Here is a 23,286-nt window from a genome sequence, read left to right as displayed (position 1 = left end):
CAAACATAGTGTTATTTATTATTTAATACAATACGACTCTTATACGACGTACCAAACGAGCCCTAATAGATCATTATTTCATCATTATATATTGCAATTTTAGCTACAGTATTATAGCAACTGCATTTTATTTTCCTTTTTTATTTGTTATTTTATAGTTAATTTGTGTATATATATGATTTAATGTTAAAATATATTATATTTTATTAGTGTAAATTTTAATGTTGTCGTTGGAGTAAAAAAAGTTTTTAATATCAAATTTAGTGATAGTGTGACACTTAATTTAATTTGGTGTATAGGTTGAAGATGTTCTAAGCCAAATAACACAAGTCTCTTAACTGTTATCAAGTGTATGTATGTCGAGATTCGTGGTATTGAATTTTAGGTGTGTAACTCGAAAAAAAAAAAAAAAGTGACATTGTAAGATTAGTCCAACAACTAGTTTCTTAGTATTCCAGATCAATTCAAAAAATTATGTTACTAGGAATATCCCTTTAAGGTTGGTCGTGAGGATAAGAGAGTCAGGCGTGTGTTTTGAGTTTCTAAACGCTTAGGTTTCAAAATTATAAAAAAAAAATACTAGTATATAGATAAAATATTAAATAATAAAAAAATATAATAAATATTATTTCTGTAGTGGTAAAAAATTGAATACTCTTGAGAATATAAAAAAAAAATCACGAAAATTATTATTTTAATAATAATTAAACTATACATAAAATCTCAAAATTTAATGTTGTTATAAAATTGCTTAGAGAGTAAAAGAGAGTATAGTACTATTCAATGTTTTTGGATTTAGTGTATCTAATTGTAATAATAGTCACTCCAACATTCAATGTCTATTCAAATGTATGTTTGTAACTAATGAAATATCAATCATTAAATATTATGAGTTTATTTATTGTAATAACTAAAAAAAATTATCTATTAGAACTTTTTTGTTAATTAAATTTAAGTGACATAATTGTCTTTGTTTACTTTTTCATATTTTTCTTGTTTACCAATTTCAATACATACATATATTATTTCCAAGAAGAAGAAAAAGAATAAGAAGAAAATGCTCCAACTTAAAACTTACAAAAGCTTTTAATCATTGTATGCTTACTCTTAAGAGCCCCTTCTATACTAAATTCACCAAATTAGGAAATGAAAACAAATTGGAAAATACAAATTCCCTCTGTATATATATATACAGTCTCTGTATAATTTCTTTCTATTGTTTGACAAGCATAGCCTCCATCTTTCTTCTTCTTGCAGCATGTTTTAGTTTCTCCAATGCAACAAGTCCCACTTGCCTTACTCTTTCTCTCGACAAACCTATTCTGAAAAACAAACCGAAAAACACACACAAACATGTCAACAACAACAACAACATAGGCTCGGCCCTGGGTATAGGCCTGTCCTTAGGGCCCACCTAGCTCAAGCGCCAAAAAATCCTCCTTATAATTTTTTTTTTATGACCCACTAAGTTTCAGAGTCGGCCCTGCAACAATATCACCATTCACCAACCTCTAATAACTTTAATATCCTTACCTTTTGCTAATATCCTCCCAAGTAAGACACTCGTTATCCAAACCATAGTAAAGGCGTATGATATCTCTCTCTCGTTCCCCAAGTGTCGTGTTCATCAGCTTGTTCACTTCATCCTGCAATTGTTTTACACAACTATATCTCAATCTCCATTCCCATGAAACATGAAGATATCAAAATTTCAATGAGGTGTTTGTTAGTCTCACCTTGAGCGCCCACTCCTCTACTCCGTGCCATGGGATGTTATCGGGGCATTTGTCTGCAACATACTGCAAAATTGAAAAAGAAAATAAGGTCAATAGTTATGAGAAATGAGAAGATAAGCTCAGGCCTGACCCTGGGCATAAGCGGGCTAGACACGTGCTTAGGGTCCAAATATTTTTTTTTTCTCATGACCCACTAAAGTTCAGGGCCGACCCTTGATAAAACTAGGATGGTACAAGAACTTTGGAGCGCACATAAACACTTACACTGTGATGAGTTTCACCGGGTAGACCGTTCAAAGAGGGGAATGCATCCCTATCAAGGGAGAATACCTTACTAATTGCCTACAAATACAGACATATTAGTAAGTAGAAACATACAAACAAACAGACAAACAAAAATAGAAAGAATTTTCGAGAGTTGAATACCTCAGTGGCATTCCTAACTTTCTTTTTTGACATGTTTAGGCTTTCTGCTATCCTCTGTTGAATAACAAACAACAACATATAAGAATGGCCATTTTCACTTTACATAACAAGCAAATTAAACTCAAGAAACTTACATCAATTGATGGTGTTATTCCTTTCTCTTCAAGTTTCAGTTTCGCGTTCTTGATCGAACTTAATCTTTCGTGTAAATGTGTTGGCAACCTTAAAGTTCTTGAATTTTCGACTAGAGCTCTTGAAACACCCTGCCAAAATTAGAAAAAACATTTCCATTCTTAACTATAATTCTGTTATGTATACATATAAGAAGTACAAATATTATTATATGAGATCTGTTGTGAAAATTAGTGTGTGCAAGTGCAAGTTTACACAATCAAATAAGTAATTAATTATGTAAAAATCAATACTAAGCAATTTGAGTAAAACGAACAAAAATTGGTTTAAACTAGACTAAAAACTAGAAAAGAAAGTATATAATCGAAGTGATGAGTTAGACCAATCAAATCCCTTTAGAATACAAATTCAATGTAATCTCTTAGAGGAATGTTTTAGCAATTAGATTTTGTCAACCGAAAATGTAAATGAACAGATGATTTTTCCAAACCGAAGTTATCAAGATCATTTACTTATGCTAAACTGCTTTACCTGTCGTATCCACCAGTAGACATAGGTTGAAATTCGAAACCCTTTGGAAGAATCAAATTTCTCAATCCCGCGAAGTAGACCAATCAAACCACCCTACAAAAGAGTAGCAGAAACAGATTAGAATCCATATCCACTAAAAATGAGATTGGTTGGTGGTTTACATCAGCTTGGACACCTTTTTCTCTTATGCAAATCGTTAGGAGTGAGTCCTACCCGAGTGGTTGTAACAAAATGGTACGAGAGCAGAGCCAACACCCTCTAATGGACCAATGTGGTAGTCCCCTTACTGGTTGATAGTTCTCATATCATTATGTTAGTTATTTAGTGTTAATCTTTGGTTAACAGCTCAGGTCTTTTAGCTCAAATCCTAAGTCAATTAATAAACACTTATAAAGGTTTTAGAGGTAACTCTTGTACAGATTACATTCTTGAAGCAATAAAGAAAAACCGTTTCATTTTCTCTTTGATTGTTTCTCAAATACTTGGGCGAATCGAACCAGACTAGCCAAGTTTCTCTACACATTATGGTCCAATCCATTACAGTTCAACTAATAATCTATAAGCTAGTGAGACTTTGGCACCATAGAGTACCAAAATATGGAATTGGTTAGTGGTTTATAATCACTTGGGCACTAACATTATGATCTAATCAATTACAATTCAACTAAGTTTAGCTATAGAAACAAAAGAGATAACATACCTGAACAAGGTCAGCCATTTCAGCACCCATATTGTCATATCTTTGAGCAATAGACATGACAAGACGAACATTGCTCATTGCCAACTTCTCTCTTGCCAAAGAAGATTCAATCATTTTGGACTGCAATTCCGCCCTCGAAATCTTCAATGAAGTTGCAAGTTGTTCATCAGAAGGTTCACATCCTAATCTCTCTTTCAATCTAAAACATCATCATCAAAAAACAAAAAACTTTTAGAGAAAAGATAACAAGTTATTACAGCAAATTGCGTAACATTGATGATAACATCAGACTGGAACTTGTTACCAAGATTTAACAACTGTGAGTGATTGTATTTACTATCAAAGTTCGCTTTCTCTAATGAAATTAAGATAGAAGTTTTTATTCAGATTTACAAGAGTGTCCCTAGTTTGTGTTACTCAAAGATTAGTTGTGGATGCTCTTCGGCAAACTCAGCCCTGGGCATAGTTATGCTAAGCCTGTGCCTATCTCAAGGGCCTAATGAAACAATTCTTAAAAATATCACATTTTTTCTGAGTTTTAGGACCGACTTCTTCGAATAAGCAAACAACTTGTTTAGCTAGATGACTATCATATTTTTTGTGTTCATCCATCCATACACACAACACACAAATCAACAAAACAATTTCAAACAACAAAATACCTGGTTTTGTGGTCATCCAAGGAAAGCCCAATCTTAATCATATGAGATAGTCTAACAACCTCGGCATGAGAGAGCAAATCTTCAGACACAACACCCTTAACATAACCCTTAAACCTATAATGATTTTGAAGATTAAAAGCAGCAGAGGTAATGGAACTTGTTGTGGTTTTAAAAGCTTTCTTCCTAGATGTAATCCTCCTCTGACGAGCAGAAACACCAGAACAAGTAATTGGAAGCTGTTCTTTGTTGTTTTTCCTTTGAAAAGAAAGTGTCCATTGTTTTTCAAGCATGGATTTTTGTAACAAAAGAAGTGCCTCTAAATCACTTGAATCATGAAACCATTGAGGTTGAGGAGGAAGTGATAAGCTTGAAGAAACAACATCAACATTCTCTTTAAGAGCTCTAATGGGTTGAGACTGAGAGGAGTGGTTGTGATTTTGGGGGCTCTTTGAAGATGGGAAATTTGAAGCAGCATTAATTATGGTTTTAGGTAAGTAAGAAGAATGATTATCATTGTTATTAGTAACAAAAGAAAGCTTATCTGAGATATCTGAGTATGAAGATGATGAAGAACACAGAAGCCTTTTTCCACTTGCAGCAGCAGTGTTGAGACCAATTACAGCAGCTGTAGCCATTGGTAGAGACAACAGATTCAACTAATCATCACAACCCAGTTTCAAAGATTGAATCTTTAGCAATAATAATTAAATCCCAGATTGGAATCTAATCTAATCTGGGCAAACCATGACCGAAACTAGTGGCTTTAATAAATGGTTAAGAGTAGTAGTTGTTGTTGTTGTTCAACAAAACAAGGTTGCATAGTCATAGGCGGTGAAATCCAAGTAAATAATATTATATTTAATTTATTTTAATTTATTTATCCATTTGTATGAACAGAAATAAAATAAAAATAAAAAATAAATAAGAGGGAAATTAGAAGAAGATATAGAATGATGAGATATGATTGGTTGAAACAGATATTGGGGTTCTGATTTATGTGGTTTGTGCTTTGCCATATATTACATTACATGTATCCAAAATCTTCAATACCTCTATCTCTCTCTCTCTTTATGATGAATGATGATGATCTTTCTAGCCAATTTTATTTATTTATTTATTTTGATAAATAATATTTGGCATTTCTTGAACCACAAACAAACCAAATTAGTAATATTATTTTAAATTTTTTATTTTACAAAATTTACCGATAATAAATTAAATTTATATTTTTGTACATTTTTTATATTGAGCTAAAAAGTACTATTTTAAAAAATATAAAATCTAATTTATTATTTTACAAAACAAAAAATCAAATTACATTACAAAACATAAGATCTAAAATAAAATAATATTAATCTATATATATTATCATCCAAATTTCTATACGTATACAAAAAGACACTTGTTGTGTTGTGTACATACATACGTATACATATTTAATTGTAACGGAACAAACGTCATACCTTGAAGTTTGAACAACCTTAGCCAAGCCAAAAATGAACCAAACAATATATATATATATGTTGTAATGTTGTTTGTCTTTTAATCCATAGTACAAATAATAAATAAACTCTTTACAATAACTTATGGCAAAACCTTAAAGCTTTGGCTTTGCCAATTTTGATCTGCTGCTGCTACTTCAAACTTGATTTCACCTGAAGAAAAGGTTAAAATATTATACAGTTCTATGCCATTATTTTTAATCATAATCATATTATTATTACAAAACAACACAATTAAATAACTTTATCAAAGAACCAAATTGAATCACACATTAATAATAATAATAATAATAGTGTCATTATAGATGATTTAAAAATGAAAACCCCAAACCAAATGAATTGAATTGCAAACTAAACAGAGAGGCAAACATTAACCATAAAAATAAATTATACTTGTTTCAAGCATAAACAGAATTACAGAACTCGACGACGCCCATTGAAGGATCACAGTGAAAAAGAATATATATCGATCGATTGATTGATTGCACGAGCACAACACAACACAACACGCACCCGACTACTAGGACAATTAGCAAATCATTAACCATATAATATTTATGCCTATGTATTATGTGTGCGTGAGTGCTTAATGAATGATTGTGGTCTCCCAACTTAGATGAGACGACGATTTTTTTCTTAGCCTCGGACCACACTACTCGGGTGAAATACTATCAACGACATTCTCGTTTAACATGAAAAACACAATCCGATCCCTCTCATCAAACACTAAGTCTACTCCCAACTTAGGCAATCCTTCCATAGTCTTTTCTTCCACGAGATGTTGGTGGAATGCTCGAGACAGGATGATTGACCCTACGCCCTGGTGTTACGATTAAAATTTTAAGTTAAAGTGCTAAGAGAGAATAAGGTAAGTGAGATGAAAAAAGATAAGGAAGAATCAGGAAATACCCCACGAGACGCCATTGTTAAATGTGCCATGTGTTGTTCCCCCTGCTGCTCCAGGATTATAACTGGAAGAAGGCGGTAGGACCTTCGAATGATTCCAGTCGTTACCTCTACTTGTATTGATGGGTCTCCCGTGAGACCCGTGATTGAACCGCTGATGTTGCTGGCCCAAACGGCTTGGTGAAGTTTGTGAATTATTATGAGGCATCCAATGAGAAGGTTTAGATGCCACACGTGAATATCCAGCATGTGCTTCGTCAAATGATTGAACATGCCCGTTGTTTTGTCTGAAACAAATCATATTATAAACCAAAATCGTGTCAAAGTATTATTCACAGAAATCCAAGAGCAAAAATAACTAACAAATTCCATACATATACAGAAGCACACAACAAGACCCACCTCTGGAAAGGCATACTCGAGCTAGTACTTGACGGATGGTTAATTCTTCCATGACCAACCAATGGTTCTACAGAACCAAGATCCATACCGTTGCTGAAATCAGCAGTGATGCTGGCCAAATCTGACCCATCCTCTTGGAGAAGAAGTTCTTCACTGGAGTGCAATTTAAAATAATAATAAGGCACCAACCACAAGCTATTATAAACCAACATGCCAACTGTCTAAGTACCAATGAACCTATGAATATATGTATTATGCATGACCAATGATTGGCTAATCTTATATATAATGTCTCAAGAATCATATTAATAAGAAGAAGAAACTGAGGAATTATCTTACTCACTAGTCAGTCAACTACTCTGAGTTTGGTTGGAAAGAATCAAAATATAGGAATAGGAATGAGAGTAAGAATAGGAATGAAATGGAATTAAATTTAAAATGCACAAAAAAAATTATTAAATTTTTTCTCATTTTGCATTGAATGGTCTTTCCTTCCTTTGCAAAATGGAACAGTGGTTTTACCAAAATGATAGAAAAGTCATTACATTAGAATGACATTCCAATATTTTAAAATGCTATCAAATAAAGGAATAAAATAAAAACTGTTTCATTTCATTGGAATGACATTCCAATATTCTATGTTGCTTTACAACTACACATACTATGCAAATCAATTATTTGTTTTCAATTATTACACAGTTTTTGGTTCCTTCTAATGCCACAACAACATATACTTTAATTGAAAATTCAAATTAAATTACGCGCATGTATTTTTGCATCTAAAGCATGTGTCAGCTTATCCATAGAATCATAACAATTAAATACAGCTAACTAACCTGTAATTGGGATCCCAGTCACCTGGATCAGGCAATGTCAGGCTATTATCGTGCTTATCATGATTATGATTAACTCCTGCTGCTGTTTGTGAATATTGCAAATTGGAACTGTGGCCAATGTAGCTTGGCACGCTCTGAGCAGAGTAACCGGTAGAGATACCACTGCTTCCTCCATGTTGCTTCCACCTTACAGCATTAGAATTTGAATGTAGATGAGATGGTGAACCGCCAGGTAATTGAGAGGTGCCCTCGGATTGGCTATAGTTGGTGCCATCATTAGATTGCCCTTGCCAATTTGAAGATGAACTCTCTTGAGAGCTCGCGGGATATCCCCAACTTTTTCTTCTGTTATACTGGTTGACAGCAGTCATCTTTCCTAAAGGCGATCCATGACAACTTCCCCTTGCTGGAGAAGTCGGACCATAATGTCCAGGAGAGCCAGTTGGCACTTGAGCGTAAGAGGTTGGTGGAGTGAATTGCGAGGGACTGGTGCCGAGGGGAAGTGGAGCAAAGCTCCCAGTCGATGGACTTACACCAAGTGCATTCCCATGTGAATATTGAACCATTCTCCGTCTTGCATCGGGACTACTTCCAAGTACTGACATATTTCCTGGTGCATGCATGTTCATGCCAGATGGACCGACAGGTGAACAATATGCAAACATATTACTTGAATCTCCATAACTCCCGTAGCTGCTTCCTAACCCCGTACTATCGTTGTAGCTACCGTAGCTTCCCATACTGCCATAACTATTAGCTGTGTACGGTGGTACCATTTGGAAATGTGGGCTACCGTGCACAGGAACTCTGTTCCCACTTGAAATCTAAAAAAAAAAAAGCAGCAGTATCTCAAATGGAGGAGACTCAAATGATAAGAAAGAGGGAAAAAAGCCAACCTAATAAAAAAAGTGGTTTATATTAAAATATGGAACATTTCAAGAAGGAAGTTTGCTCACATTAGGAGAGAGACCGGCAGCAAACCAATGCCCTCCACCAGGATGATGGTCAACTCGGATATTTTGAGAAACAGGCTAAGAGAGAAGCCAAAAGCAAAGAACATCAAGAAAAACAAAAATGTCAGTATTATTTCAGCAAAAATAACCAAGTCCTGCTTTAATTCTTTGTCAATTAAAACAAAGCATGAATGAACGAAGTATAACGTATTGATGAAAACCGCATGGCTGGTTACACAGACAGATAACAGAAAAAGAAACCTAAAATTTGTCTAACATATTGGTACTTGGTAGATAGTTCCCCAAGAGGCCTGACAAACTCGACCTAATCATGGGTGGAACCGTTGAAAGTATAGTTTTATAGAAGAAAAGTGCTCCAACAGAAATATTCAAGAGTTTAACAGCCTGAACATATTTAACAAAATTCCAACTAAAAGATAAATATTGGTCAAATAAATTCAGGCATTGAAAAAACAGGAATCTGAGGAAAGATTATAATGAAACATTCAACAAAAACACTAGCATGGATTAATCATGTCATTCAATTAACCAAGAACAGATTTTATTATCTAATTTAGAATGTCGGTGTGAAGAACCACTTACCACTCGTGGGTTCTCTGGTGGAGGTATGAACCGAGATGTGAAAGGTTCTCCTGTTAAAAAAGGGTGTTTTGAAGCCTGCAGGCACATGAGTTCACCTCTAACAATTCATAGCAATGAACTTATTTTGTATTCTACCCGATATAAAGGGGCACATATGATTAAAGAATAAAGAAAAAACACGAGATGCTAGTTGGAAAACCTGAAATGGTGACCACCGCTTTGCAGGATCAAACTCCAGAAGTCCCCTCAACAAATCAATCAAGGCAAAACGTGTTTGACTTTCTGCAAGACATTGTATATACAGAACTCATTGTGGACTTCTTTAGAGAAAAAAGCAACCAAAGATTAAGCAGACTAAAAGCAGTCTATTCTACTTTGAAAACTGATAACACGGTTTTAAAAGAGAAATCAGACCTTTAATGATCTCCTCCTCATTCAAGTTCTTTTTATATGGGTAGCTAGTGATAATTTCTTCAAGGTTCTTAAAATTGAAATACTCTTTACCGAGGGCTGGCTTTTTTGCTTCTCTCTGAAAGAAATCACCAACAGATGAGTTAACAACAACAATGTTACCATCCCGCCCTCCCATCCTCACTTGATGGGGACAAAACAAAACAAAACAAGAAACGTATTAAAACCAAACAAAACAAAGAAATTATATCAATTATTATAACATACTCCTAACTTTTGAAAGAAAGCATCGTAGAATAGATAACAAAAAACTTCAAATTGAACTATTTTACTTATTTTTTATTTAATCTGTAATAATACTTGGTCCTTACAGCTTCATATTCTTCTTCTGTTAATGCTTGATACACACTCCCATTCTCTGTACTGTGGATGCTCCCAACACACTTAAAAAACTTGCTTGTGTTTTTCGCCTCTTTAAGTATATAATCAGGGGGTTGTCCTCTGCAAAGCAAAAAAGAGTAAGAAAGATGGAAAAGAAAAATTCATGAGTATTTTTGGGATTATTATTCAAGAAAGGAAATAATTTTTTTTTGGGGGGGTGTTAGGAAAATTAGGCAAAAAAAAAACAGAGTAACACAATCTGAGGTAGAAGAAAAAACATATCAGATGACTGGGAATGCCACTAGAAAATAGGACACAGTTAAAAACCTAAATTAAATGGTATACCATCTTCTATCATTACAGCAGAAGAAATATATCACTGTACTGAAATACTTCAATAAATATCAGACGATTGTAAAAATTGTTCACTTAAAAGAGAGACAAAACAGCGTATGAATTTGAATTAGAACACAAGACATACTCAAGCACCATTGGGCCAAGTAACCAACTTTAAAGTTGCAGCCAAGTTCAGCAAGAAAACTCCTGAAATGTAATCATATCCACTTTGCATGACCACTAATGGTCTTGTAACCTATCAGAAACAAAATACTTCCTAATTGTGAAGTCAAGAACCATCGATATGTTTTAGTTTCAATAACAAATTTTAAAAATTGATGATGCAAAAGAAGAAGAAGAAAAAAATCAATCAAATGTCCCAACATCTTGAATTAGTGACTTTCGAACAAATATTTGAATAAGTGTAGCTTCTTATTTATTTACTTAAACTTTGACATTTCCTTGTCTGTGTAGATATATGAATATTAGTGTGTGTGTCTGTGTGTATAGAATATAGTGTACTTCATGCATACTTTATCTATTTCATACAATTGAATGTATGCACACCAAAAGCAGAATGAATTAATGTAAAACCATGAAACAGCAATAATCAGTACCATACTGAATTAACTGATAAACACAAGACGAGGCATACCCGAGTATCCTAACCATTCTTCGTAAAAGATCAAACTCTGAGGCCCCTGGGAATAACGGCAAACCTAAAAACAATTCAGCAAGTATACATCCAAAGGACCACATATCAATGTAAGTGGAATATCTGGAGAACTGTTAAGGACCAAATCAAGAACACGTGAAGTCAGGACAAAACAAAAGGCATAAACTCATCCTACTTAGAAAACGGTGTACTCTACCAAGACACCCTTCATCATCATATTACTCATTAATTCTCTTCATTTTTACTTGTAATTTTATAGGATACATTTGCAAGAATTTGAATGCAGGCTACTCAACACACTAACCCAGCAAACCCACTTATTATCATCACATATTCTTTTTTTTTTTATCGATACTTGATCTCATTAAAGACATAGTTCCATTTGCATCTTGGTAATGTTACATCAAGCCAAATGAATCCCACAATCTGGAGGGAGTATATTGCAACTCAGTGTTTCTTTTGGCTAGAGGGTTGTGAAGCCCAACTCACAAAGGCCATAGACTACTCACGAACCTTGCAAGTTTGGCTACCTAACACAAGAGCTCCTCTAGCTTTTGACGGCCAACCCACAGATCTGCCAAAGCAAAAGTGAGGAGTGGTTACTTACAAAATCACTAAATGTTAAAGATAACACCTTCAGTCATCTATCTACAAACACATAACAAACAATGTCCTAAACAATCAACTCTTCAGTAACTCATCTATGACGACCGTGGTCCTTTCAATCAATTCCAATTTATAATTTAGAAATTCTGAGATTTTAGTTCGTTAACCTACTCTAAACCTAACCTCCCAATGTTCACAATAAAACCTATATCACCCAGAAAATTTGATGTGCTCATCGTCTCTCTAATTTCTGTAGTTAGAAAAAGAGTTGTAGATCTTTCGTCTTCTTCAGGATGATTGTTTTAACCGCGTAGTGTACAATGACACCCAATACAGTTATATTCGTGCGTATAACAAAGAACAAAATGTAAATATTTAAAAGGATACTGATACCCAAGAACAACTTCAGGAGACCTGTAGTAGCGACTCTGCATGAAAAAATAACTTATATATGTAAGACTCTGCTCTGCAAAATATAGATGTACAGAAACCTAAGCTGTAGCCACAAACCTGGATGTAGGAGTAAACAGTGCGATTCTCCATGCACGCTGATCCAAAGTCTATAATTTTAATTTCTGCTGGCTTAACACTGCTGTTGTTAAAAGACAGAAATCAAGTTAATAAAAATATATTCTTAAGAAATGGTCCATGCTGCATTATTGCCAGTACAAACCTTGGACACAAGAGTATATTTTCTGGCTTCAGATCACAATGAATTATTCCAGCATCTTTTAACAGGGCCAATCCACATAGAATCTACTTAAAGCAGAAAAAAGAAATTACAAAATGTAAGATTCAAGATCACTGGAAGGCATAGACAATTAGTACAGCAACAAGAAAAAAAAATTGCAGCGTAGAATAAATGCTATTTTCACCAATAATTATCACACCTGTTTTCCGAACAACTGAACAATGCTCAGTGACAGCCCCCTAAAATGATTCATCTTGATAAGCTCATACCTGAATAACATTGTCAAAATATATTGGACCAGAAAAGATACACTGGAATATGGTTCAAATAAAAAATATTGGTATTCTAATCATCAAGGGATTTAATGACTTACAGGTTTGTGTCAAGAAGTTCAAAGCAAATGCACAAGTGACGTTGAAAAACAAAGTAATCGTAAATACGAACAATGTGATGCTTATCCTCGGGATCATAATGCTTATTTAGCTGCAAACAGAAAACACGTTTAGCAAACTTATAAGTACAGTTTTTGATACTCACAATCTTATGCATATGGTAAAGTGATAACATCATTACCGTTCTCAAAAGAGATACTTCTACCAATGCCTGTTGATAGTATGCTGGTAGATTCTTAATGATCTTCACAGCCACAAAAGCTTCATTATCCGAAATCCAGCATTTCGCCACCTGCCCAAATGTGCCATGGCCAAGGACATCTTTAACAACATACCTGCGAAACATTTAAGGCTGAGTATAAAAACAATCCTAAAAGGACCCAAGCCAAAAGGTAACTGAATGTAGCACGAACACGAATTGAATTAATATTTGCAACAAATTATGAATAATATGTCTTCCAGCCCCTTCTTTCATTAAAAAGAAGGGGGGTGAATAAAGCAATAACAAACCTTTGTTGTGTATCCGAATTAACTATGGCATGGTTCACTGTGAGAATCAAATCCGAGTTCGAATTATCATGCCCATCATTGGAAACTCCAATGGATGGGGAGGTCAAATATCTCTTTGGATTCAATTCTTCTGAATACTTAAATTGTGGATTGCATATTTGGTATGTTTCAACTATGTCCTTGGTTAGTCTTGACACCAACTGCAGAATTGAAAGCTTTATGTCAACAAAACATTCTGGTTCAACCAATGTCAAAACAATAGACATGATAAGTACAAAGATCATAACTTTGCAATATTACAAACTCAAACAACACATTATCACACAAAGGACAGTTTAAAATATATTTTCACATCAACACACAGATAAACATGTTATAAGGCAATAAGAACTTAAGCCCCCACTCAATCAAGGAAGCATGACAACATATTAATCATATAAATATACCTAGCCCTACAATCTTAAAAGAACAAAAGAAAACCATAACAATTACTATACAAGTATCCAGGAGGTACTAGAACCTCAGACCTTCTTCAAGCAAACTAAATGATGGTTTGGTATGCATATATAATACAATCACAAGAAATACAATAATAAGGTAATTTCATGAGAAGCAGCATAAAGAAAGAACAAAAATTTTGCAATATAACAAACTCAAACAGCACAATATCACAAAAGGACAGTTTAAAATATAATTGCACATCAACACAAAGATGAACATTTTATAAGGAAATAAGAGCTTAAGCCCCCATTCAATCAATGAAGCATGATACCACACCAGGGGTTTTAACAACATATAATCAGATAAATATACCTAGACCTTCGACCTTCTTAGAGCAAACTAAATAATGGTGTGGTGTGCATATATAATACAATCAGAAAAAAGACAATAATAAGCACTGCTGACTGAACGAAGTCTCTTACTTTTCTTGATTGAAAACCATGTTTATCCGTTTAATAACACATTTTCACATTTAAATTCATAGCAAAGGAAGGCGATCCTTAAATTCATTTCAGGTAAGTATAATTATAAAGATTGAATAAGAAAAAAAAGAGGAAGACTTACAGGTCTTCTGACGAGGACTCGGAGAGATTGTGATGTTTGGTTGGGAGTTTCATAGGAAGTAAAGAGCGAATTTTTAGGGCGCCAATGAAACCCCAATGACTGGTGGTTGTCAGAGTGAGGGGAATCACTGGTATCAGTTTGAGTAGTACTACTAGGGCTAAGTTCATCCATGACCATGAAGCAAAAGGGAAAAAGCTACGACTTGAGCAGTGGAACAGTCCGTTGTAGCAATTGAAATTGGGATTCAATAATTGCATAACCAACTGACTCTAATCCCATCATTCAGATAACCAATCTTCTTTTTGTGTTCGTCACAAGATTACAATCCCATCACAATCCCTAAGATCTATCATCATAATCATAATCATCATCATCATCATCAATCAATCAATTAATTAAAAAGAATAATCCAATTTCTTCGTCACATGCACCACTCACTCACTAATATAAAATCACTTAATTAATTGATTGAAGCTCTGAGCTTGAAGCAATTCGAACGAAGATTCTGAAATTAAACACATCAATCAATCACCTTTCTTCTTCTTCTTCTTCTTCTGAAATTGATTGATTGTTCCGATTAAGAATCGGTGGTGATGAAGTTAGAAAAGAACATAAGATGGTTTGAATTTGGCTGGTTGTGGAGATGATTCTGAATCAGATTTCAGAGAGTAATGGGTTTGGGTTTTTGGGTTTTGCTCTGAATTTCGGATTTTGGTCTTCTCTCTGTTCTTTCTTTCTCTCTCTCTTCCTCGTTCGACCGTCTTCTCTTTTTTTTTTTTTTTCTAAAAACACCAAAAAACAAAATATTTTTGGAAATGGCTTCTTTTTAACTCATTGGGCCTGGGCCTGGGCCTACCCTTATTTGTGGGATAATTATATAGTAGGGCTTTTTACAAAAATACTGAATTTTGGGTAAAAGTTTACAATTTTACTGTTATGTGAAATTTTTTACAAAAATACTATTTTTTATAAACAACCGTAAAATAATAAAATAGAACAATTAAAACAAAAGTAAAACAATTTAAAAATAACTGTGGAACAATAATAAAAACTTCTTTTTGGAAATGGCATTTTTTTTAACCCGTTGAGCCTCGGCCTGAGCCTAGGCTACCCTTTCTAGGAAACTAGACTATTATTTTCATTTTTTTTTTCGAAAAATGTATACTCGAAAAATTTACACAATACATTTGAAAATGGAATTTTCTATTGTTTTTACGAATTATTTTTATTTATATTTTTACGATTTATGTTATTTTAATATTGTTTTTATGCTATTGCAATGTTATATTATATTTTCGCAATGTGTAAATAACGGTTTTTTTAGAACAATGTATAAACAATAGTTTGTAAGAAAAATAATCTGTAAAAATTTGAGAAAAATAAAATCTCATAAAAACATAAATTTTTAGTTGTTTTTGGATGGTTGTGAAATAATCACGTATAAGGAAAAATAAATTTGAATTATACTAAGTGTTTACTAGAAAATATAGACATGATGACATGGACACCACTTCTAACACGTGTGGTGACGAGAAAGACACCTTGGAGCCCTAAAATCTCGAGTAGGGGTGGTAATACCCATGCATGGGCCTAGTGCCCATGTCAACACCTGGATCTAAGGCAGAACATTTGCACCCGAAAATCTACCCATCCGACAAACTCGTTCCCGACTTGAACCTGAAAAGATTGGATTTAAAAAATTAGTGGGCAAGTTTAAGCAGATTTTTTAAAGTAGAAAATATTGTCGAAATTATGTGTATTGCTATAAAAATGTAAAAAAAAATTATATTTAAAATAATAATAAAAAGAAAAGTGGCTCAACCCACTCGCAACTAAACCCAACCCAACCCATTCGCACCTGACCCACCCGAGCTCGAAACTCGAAAATCCGATCATCCACACGGATGTGTTCTGTACACACAATCTATACACCCAAAACTCAAAATTCACATATAAGTTATTTTTATTAGGGTAAATACTATTTTGGACCCTCTGTTTTACAAAAGTTATCAATTGGACCTTGTGTTTTGTTAAATGACAAAATAGACCCTGTATTTTCTAAAATAGTACAAATAGGACCCTAAATTGATTTTTTATCAAAATAAAGTTTAATTATAATCTGATCTAAAAGTGCTATATGACAAAACTGTTTATATTTTTTGTATCTGTTCGTATTAAGCATTGTCTTCAAGTTGGTTGTGTTAAAAAAAAATTATCAAAAATTAAGCTCAGGGTCCTATTTTTACTATTTTAGAAAATACAGTGTCTATTTTGTCATTTAACAAAACACAGTATCCAAAATGGTATTTATCCTTTTTATTATTATAAAAAATTAAATTTAAATATTTATGCCGCAATTTACCCAAAAATATAATTTTTTAGTAAAGGAGGTTGTCCTAATAATCTTCATTTTTTTTTAAATAGAAATATCAACATTTTCTTCTTATTTTTAAATATATTTATTTACAAAAACGGTGTCGTATAAGGGCTCTCATCATCACCATCATATCAGTTGTTACAGGCACTGAGTTCTGTTCTTCTGCATCTGAAGAAGAAGAAGAAGAAGAAAGTTGATGATTTCAGATTGAAGAAGAATGGGTTGGGGATGGACCATATACGAAGGAGTAGTAAGCTTAGGTTCCCTATGGCTACTCGGTTGGGCTGGTCTCTGGTTCTTGAACCAAAGACTTTACAAAGAGTACGAAGAAAAGCGTGTATTGGTTCAGATCATCTTCAGCGTTGTTTTCGCTTTCTCCTGTAATCTTCTCCAGCTTGTTCTCTTCGAAATCATTCCAATTCTATCAAAAGAGTAAGCTTAACTCTTAAATCTCGAATCTTCAATCTTAATTTTATTATCTACTTATTATGTTCTTAAATCTTAGGGCTCGATGGTTGAATTGGAAGATCGATCTTTTCTGTTTGATACTCTTGTTGGTCTTCATGTTGCCTTATTACCATTGTTACTTGATGCTCTGCAACAACGGTGTGTATTGTGTACTACTCACTCTCTCTTTTAGATTTTGTTGATTGTTGTGATGATTTCTTTTGAATTGCTTAATTTTGATTTTAGGAGTGAGAAAGGAAAGGGCTGCTCTTGGTGCTATATTGTTTTTGTTTGCTTTTCTTTATGCATTTTGGCGTATGGGCATTCACTTTCCTATGCCTTCTCCTGATAAAGGTTTCCTCTTTTTCTTTCTCTTCAAAGTATATATGTATACATACATTTATCTGGATTCATATTCATTCATTCACATTTCATTCTCAGGTTTCTTTACCATTCCTCAATTGGTCAGTAGAATTGGGGTCATTGGTGTTACTGTTATGGCTGTTTTGTCTGGTTTTGGAGCTGTTAATTTACCCTACAGTTATCTATCTCTCTTCATTAGGTAAATTTACAGTCTCTTCTATGCTCATAATAGTATAGAATACCCTAAGGAATGGAATGGATAGAAAACAATTTTCATTACATTTCTATGTTTGGTTTGATTTTAGGCTATGTTTGGTAGGAATGATGGGAAGTAAGATGGATGGAGAGGATAGGAAAGATGGAGATGAAAGTAGCTCTCCTTCATGTTTGGTATTAGGAGTGGAATGAAAAGGATGTAGAAGAAATTAATTGTCAATATTACAATATTATTTTTTGAAAACATAATTATTTATAAAAAAATTTAAGAAACAAACATGATATTTTATATATTGTTGTTGTCATTTTCTTTGATTGCTTCACATTTAGAGGGATTGAGAAACTTGAATTTAGAGGGAGAAAGCCTCTCTCCATCTATCCTCTTCCTCTTACCAAACATAAGATTTTCCTCTCCCTTCATCTCTTTCCCTCCATCTCTCTCCATCCACCCTTCTTTCCTCCCTACCAAATGTAGTGTTAAAGTATTGGAATGTCATCCCAATCAATGTAATAACTTTTGTATCATTTTGGTGGAATGACTATTCCATTTTTAAATGAAAGGAAATACCGTTCCAATGCAAAGACAAAATTTAATAATTTTTTTATCGATTTTTTTAATGCAATTTAAATTTTGTTTCCATTCCATTTCTATTCATGTTCTCATTCTTATTCCTATTTTTTTATTCCTTCCAACCAAACGCCACCTAAATTCATAGTGCACTCTGGAATGCTGATTTTGTATTCTTCAATGTAGTAGTAATTACTAAATCTGTGCTTGTAGAGAGATTGAAGAATCAGATATTAAGGCATTGGAAAGACAACTAATGCAATCAATTGAGACTTGCATTGCAAAGAAAAAGAGAATCGTTCTTGGTAAAATGGAGATGGAGCGTATTCAGGGCTCTGAAGAGGTATACTTACCGATAAATGTTTTTGTTCAACTTTATACAAAATATCTCTAATTAGTAAGTTGCGGAGTCTTAAACTAAGTGTTGTACTACTTTTCTAGTTAGCTATTTTTCTCATCAGCTTTTCTGCCTATGTTTATGATGATTATTTTGATCCAGATACGAGCATATATTCATATCGGATAATGTTAGGTTCAGTAATAGGACATATTCTCCTGCTCTAACTCATTTTAATATGTGGCAGAAATTAAAAGCTAGATCCTTCTTCAAACGAATTGTTGGTACTGTTGTCCGATCTGTGCAAGATGACCAGAAGGAGCAAGGTTTTCATCATAAATTATCCTTGGCATTTAATAATTTTTTAGAAAATATTACTCACATGTACACAATCCTTTTTTTTTAGCTAATAAGTATATCCTTTTTTATTTGTCTATAGATATTAAAGGTATGGAAGCAGAGGTACAATCGTTGGAAGAGCTTTCAAAGCAACTCTTCTTGGAAATCTACGAGCTTCGCCAAGCAAAGGTTTGTTATTGTTGTTCTTACGTTCTTTTTGTTACGATCGGGCTATTGTTAATGTTTTGGTAAAGGCATTGTAGTTTACTATGACCATGCATAGTTAATGTATTACTTGAAGCATGTGCTGCAGGAGCTATTTTGTTATCAATGTGATAGGCCTAATAGAAGAGTTGTATTATGATTTCTTTTTGCTGCATTCTTCACTGGAATCTGCTGTGCCAGTGTCAAAAGGAGTATGATATAAAATTATCTCTGTTTTATTTTATTTTTTAAATTTTGGCAGGAGGCTGCTGCTTATTCTCGAACTTGGAGGGGTCACATGCAAAATTTACTCGGATATGCATGTTCGGTTTATTGTGTTTATAAGATGATAAAGGTATGCACTTATATATCTATTGAAGATTGTCTTTTGATGCTAGTATCTTGATCCTAATTTTGGTAACAAAGTGGAAGTATGTTCCCTGATTGATCTGTTTTCCGTGCAGTCTTTGCAAAGTGTTGTTTTTAAGGAGGTATATTTTTTCGAACTCCACTATTCCACTTGTTCATATTCATAGTTTCATGTACCCTATCGAATTTTATCTTCGAATTTTCATTCTCAATGCTATATTGTTTGTACAAATAATTGAAAGTTCTTCTTACAGGCTGGTTCAGTTGATCCCGTGACTAGGACAATCACCATATTCTTGCAGTTTTTTGACATTGGAATTGATGCCGCGTTGTTATCACAGGTTGAATTCAAATTCTCCTTAGTTTGGTTGATATTTAATTTGTTTAGTGTATCTATGTCATCATAATGATGCAATGCCAGGTTTTTCTTTGGTGATTGTTATTTGTTTGAATCTGATCACATTTTCAAAGAAAGTCTTGGATAAATGTAAAAGGAAGGGTTTAATTAGATTTCTTTAGTTAAGTATTAGTTGTGCACTGATTTTTTTTTTTGTGGGTAATTTGTGGCGTAAATAGCTAAGTTTAACTCCCGGTTACAGATAAATAACTAAGATTAATTTTTGACGGTAATAATACCTAAGTTATATTTCTAGAACTTCCGTAGGTACCTGCCTGTTAAGGACCAAGTCAATATCCACGTGTCATTTTCTTATTGATCTGATATTGACTTGACACTTAATGGGCAGGTACTAACGGAAGTTCTAGAAATATAAATTAGGTATTATTACCGTCAAAAATTAAACTTAGGTTTTTATCTATAAGCAGGATTGAAACTTAGAGATTTACGCTTCAAATTACTTTTTTTTTTAATTTATTTATTATATCGACTCTTCTAGGTCATCTTTAAAATTCTACTTGGGGAGTTATCGTGACTCTTTTTTATCTAACTTCTGTAGGCATTTGCCAGTATAAAAGATAAATGAATAAAATTGTGTGACATATGAATTAAGGCTTTAGATTGTACTTGAGTCTAGAAATTTTGTCATTTACATTTGTTTCTTACATTTTCCAAGAAAATGTGCATATGTTTACCTGACCTTCAATTACTATTCGTTAGATTTTAACTTTATCAGTTGATTCTTATGATTTTGTTTGGTTGTTTACTTGGCTAACACTTTTTTTCTTCTTCATCTTCGTACAGTACATTTCGCTTTTATTCATTGGAATGTTGATTGTTATCTCCGTACGTGGATTTTTGACAAATCTAATGAAGGTAATTCAGCATCTACATTTCCTTTTGCTGCATACGTAAATTTACCATTAGAAAATTTGCGAATGCCTAAAGAGAAGTATTTGGGTATTTTCTTTGTATTTTCTCTCAATTGAGCAATAGACTCTTATTCCTTATCTTTGTTGTATATGTAATATGTCCATTGCATTACATTTTGCCTATTACATTTAATCAGATGGCCTTCTTACAACAACAAAATTTTATTGTCTTTCTGGTGTAGTTCTTTTTTGCAGTTTCCCGAGTCGGGAGTGGATCTTCAAGTAATGTTGTACTATTTTTATCTGAAATTATGGGGATGTACTTTGTGTCCTCCATTCTTTTGATAAGGAAAAGCTTGGCAACTGATTATCGGTATGTGTAAACATTGAAACAGTTGTTGATTTTTGTCATCTTTCCTCCCATATGATTGATTACCTAATAGTTTCTCGCTGTGTTAAGTATTTTCTTTTGGTGAGTTGGGTACCTAAAAAAAATTCTTATAATACAAATGGTTCTTGCCTTTTCTACTTGCGATTTTAAGCAAAATACATTTTTTTAAGCTGCAAACTGCTGAACACTTGCGATATCAAGTTTACCAAACATGTGGTTCGTTCCTACAAAGTCTGAAGTTCGAATCTCTCTTGAGTACCTACATAGCAATTAAAGAGAGAAAACAAACGCAAAACCAGATAACAATTCTTGTTATTCGGCAAACTTATAGTCATGAAATTTGTTATGAGGATGTGATTCATGAATACAATATTTATTTGAAAATGAAAGAGACTGAAGAAAGTTCTTTCTCTTTCATCCTGTTTAGCTGTTTGACCAGTAGTATTGTTCATAATGTTCTTATAAATGCAAGTAGTTTTTTTCTAGAATATTTAGTTGTATTGGATTGATTCAATCCTAAACCTTCATCTCTTGGCAGGATCATAATAACGGATGTACTGGGTGGCGATATTCAATTTGACTTCTATCACCGGTGGTTTGATGCAATCTTCGTAGCTAGTGCTTTCCTTTCAATACTTCTACTTTCCGCACACTACACATCTCGACAAGCTGATAAACACCCTATTGATTAGCTAACACGATTCAATTCAGTGTCCAAGTATGTAACAACGGAACTCTTTTCCAATTTAATAATATCTTGCTCGAATTTAACCCCATGTTAAATTGTGTTTGCAGGCATATGGAAATTATGCTGGTACTCACATTGATGTAATTTCCGGTGAGTGCATCCAATCCAATCTTTAAATAGATCAAAACCGAATGAAACTTATGTTTATGTCATTGTCTATTAGTCCAGTGTTTTAAGGATTTGATCTATAAATTTCCCTTTTTTTGTATGTGGAAAGTGAAACAAAACAAACTGGTGAGCCAATTATTACCATCCCTGTTGTTAATTTTGTGTATTATTAAGTCAGCCAATTGTAAATATTACAGATTACAGTAGAGAGTTTTAGTAAGATTTCAAGTTCCAATTTTTCAGAATGTTGTGTTTGAGTGAGTATATGGGAATGAACTAGGAGTTGTGTTGTTGAATATTAAGAAGGATTGTTTTGTGTTATGCCCGTCTTTAAGGTAGGGCGGCCTGTTGCGTTTCGTGTTCTTGCTGTTTGTAAAAGACTTTATGTATAAATATGTGTAATGATATGGATTTTCTTTATAACTCGGTTTTTAGTAATTGGATAAATGCTATTTTGATAGGATTAAATCTATACAAAAAAAGAAAGAAAGAAAGAGTTATGTCAAAGATATGGATTGGGATATGTGCGGCGAAACCTCCATATTATTTGCAATTGTTATACATGTGACTGTAATAAAAAAATTACAATAAAAATATTTTATCTTACGATTTTATTGCAGTTGTACTCTTTTATGGTTGTTAAGTGTTAGTTCAAAAACACGTGGAGATATATTTGTTTTGCTTATTTATAATACATAGTTCAAAAAAAGGTACGATTGTAATAAAATCATAAGATAAAGTACTTTTGTTGTTATTTTTTTTTATTAAGTTCATATGTGTAATAATTGTAAATGTTAAGAGGATTAGTGGCAACTATTCCATATGGATTTCCTTCATGTAAATTTGCTACCAAAGTAAAATAAACAAACAAAAGAGACTTTGTCTTGAGTTTTGAGAAAAAATAACCTTAATTTGTGTATGTATGGAAACCATGTACTGTACTAATTATTTATGTGTATAATATATGTGGTTTATATAAATTTGGCACTATTTATGTAATTGGGATAAGTTAGAATTATTATTTTTTATTACATATTAATCACATATAAAACATAAAATAATTTTAATTGATAAATAATCTCTTTTATAACTT

The 23,286-nt window shown here is 33.2% G+C and overlaps 3 protein-coding genes across 4 annotated transcripts; 1 reads left to right on the top strand and 2 right to left on the bottom strand.

Moving 5' to 3' along the window:
- Positions 1 to 1,047: 1,047 nt before the first annotated feature.
- Positions 1,048 to 5,172, bottom strand: LOC115716580 (RNA polymerase sigma factor sigA). Its single transcript, XM_030645408.2, has 9 exons — positions 4,188 to 5,172; positions 3,526 to 3,724; positions 2,826 to 2,918; positions 2,297 to 2,425; positions 2,163 to 2,216; positions 2,001 to 2,078; positions 1,737 to 1,799; positions 1,534 to 1,646; positions 1,048 to 1,322 (listed from the first exon to the last, which is right to left on the bottom strand). Exons 1-9 carry the CDS (start codon positions 4,820 to 4,822, stop codon positions 1,214 to 1,216), a joined length of 1,473 nt encoding a protein of 490 aa, XP_030501268.2. The 5' UTR covers positions 4,823 to 5,172; the 3' UTR covers positions 1,048 to 1,213.
- Positions 5,173 to 6,047: 875 nt separating this feature from the next.
- On the bottom strand, positions 6,048 to 15,257 carry LOC115716973 (dual specificity protein kinase YAK1 homolog). 2 transcript variants are annotated; one of them, XM_030645901.2, is made up of 18 exons: positions 14,458 to 15,257; positions 13,393 to 13,592; positions 13,064 to 13,217; positions 12,864 to 12,973; positions 12,690 to 12,759; positions 12,473 to 12,555; positions 12,310 to 12,391; positions 12,187 to 12,227; positions 11,173 to 11,295; positions 10,172 to 10,301; positions 9,804 to 9,918; positions 9,589 to 9,671; positions 9,390 to 9,464; positions 8,790 to 8,864; positions 7,834 to 8,657; positions 6,998 to 7,150; positions 6,599 to 6,882; positions 6,048 to 6,509 (listed from the first exon to the last, which is right to left on the bottom strand). In XM_030645901.2, the coding sequence occupies exons 1-18, from the start codon at positions 14,632 to 14,634 to the stop codon at positions 6,433 to 6,435; spliced, it is 2,856 nt and encodes a 951-aa protein (XP_030501761.2). In that variant the 5' UTR covers positions 14,635 to 15,257; the 3' UTR covers positions 6,048 to 6,432. The 2 variants fall into 2 exon arrangements, with proteins under 2 accessions (XP_030501761.2, XP_030501762.2); XM_030645902.2 differs by having other exon boundaries at positions 12,310 to 12,388.
- Positions 15,258 to 16,907: 1,650 nt separating this feature from the next.
- LOC115716777 (GPCR-type G protein 1) lies at positions 16,908 to 22,611 on the top strand. Its single transcript, XM_030645676.2, has 14 exons — positions 16,908 to 17,266; positions 17,340 to 17,440; positions 17,528 to 17,635; positions 17,723 to 17,843; positions 18,642 to 18,771; positions 19,013 to 19,091; positions 19,205 to 19,293; positions 19,571 to 19,663; positions 19,773 to 19,799; positions 19,932 to 20,018; positions 20,879 to 20,950; positions 21,189 to 21,319; positions 21,876 to 22,055; positions 22,133 to 22,611. The coding sequence occupies exons 1-13, from the start codon at positions 17,052 to 17,054 to the stop codon at positions 22,027 to 22,029; spliced, it is 1,407 nt and encodes a 468-aa protein (XP_030501536.1). The 5' UTR covers positions 16,908 to 17,051; the 3' UTR covers positions 22,030 to 22,055; positions 22,133 to 22,611.
- Positions 22,612 to 23,286: the final 675 nt, after the last annotated feature.

The sequence above is a fragment of the Cannabis sativa genome, chromosome 5 (genome assembly GCF_029168945.1).
Source record: "Cannabis sativa cultivar Pink pepper isolate KNU-18-1 chromosome 5, ASM2916894v1, whole genome shotgun sequence".
Taxonomy (NCBI): Eukaryota; Viridiplantae; Streptophyta; class Magnoliopsida; order Rosales; family Cannabaceae; genus Cannabis; species Cannabis sativa.
The sequence above is the reverse complement of the archived record's forward strand: the minus strand, read 5'-3'. Positions and strand labels throughout refer to the sequence as shown.

What these genes read in the sequence shown, in the direction of transcription:
- LOC115716973 (XM_030645901.2), bottom strand. Translation starts at nt 14,634, where the DNA reads ATGGTCATGGATGAACTTAGCCCTAGTAGTACTACTCAAACTGATACC. An exon ending in GACTGGGATCCCAATTACAG is followed by an intron (nt 7,151 to 7,833) that starts GTTAGTTAGCTG and finishes ATTGCACTCCAG; the next exon opens with TGAAGAACTTCTTCTCCAAG. An exon ending in TCGAGTATGCCTTTCCAGAG is followed by an intron (nt 6,883 to 6,997) that starts GTGGGTCTTGTT and finishes GATTTGTTTCAG; the next exon opens with ACAAAACAACGGGCATGTTC.
- LOC115716580 (XM_030645408.2), bottom strand. Translation starts at nt 4,822, where the DNA reads ATGGCTACAGCTGCTGTAATTGGTCTCAACACTGCTGCTGCAAGTGGA. An exon ending in AAATGGCTGACCTTGTTCAG is followed by an intron (nt 2,919 to 3,525) that starts GTATGTTATCTC and finishes ACTCTTTTGTAG; the next exon opens with GGTGGTTTGATTGGTCTACT. An exon ending in TGGGAGGATATTAGCAAAAG is followed by an intron (nt 1,323 to 1,533) that starts GTAAGGATATTA and finishes TTTGTTTTTCAG; the next exon opens with AATAGGTTTGTCGAGAGAAA.
- LOC115716777 (XM_030645676.2), top strand. Translation starts at nt 17,052, where the DNA reads ATGGGTTGGGGATGGACCATATACGAAGGAGTAGTAAGCTTAGGTTCC. An exon ending in AGATGACCAGAAGGAGCAAG is followed by an intron (nt 19,092 to 19,204) that starts GTTTTCATCATA and finishes ATTTGTCTATAG; the next exon opens with ATATTAAAGGTATGGAAGCA. An exon ending in ATGCCGCGTTGTTATCACAG is followed by an intron (nt 20,019 to 20,878) that starts GTTGAATTCAAA and finishes ATCTTCGTACAG; the next exon opens with TACATTTCGCTTTTATTCAT.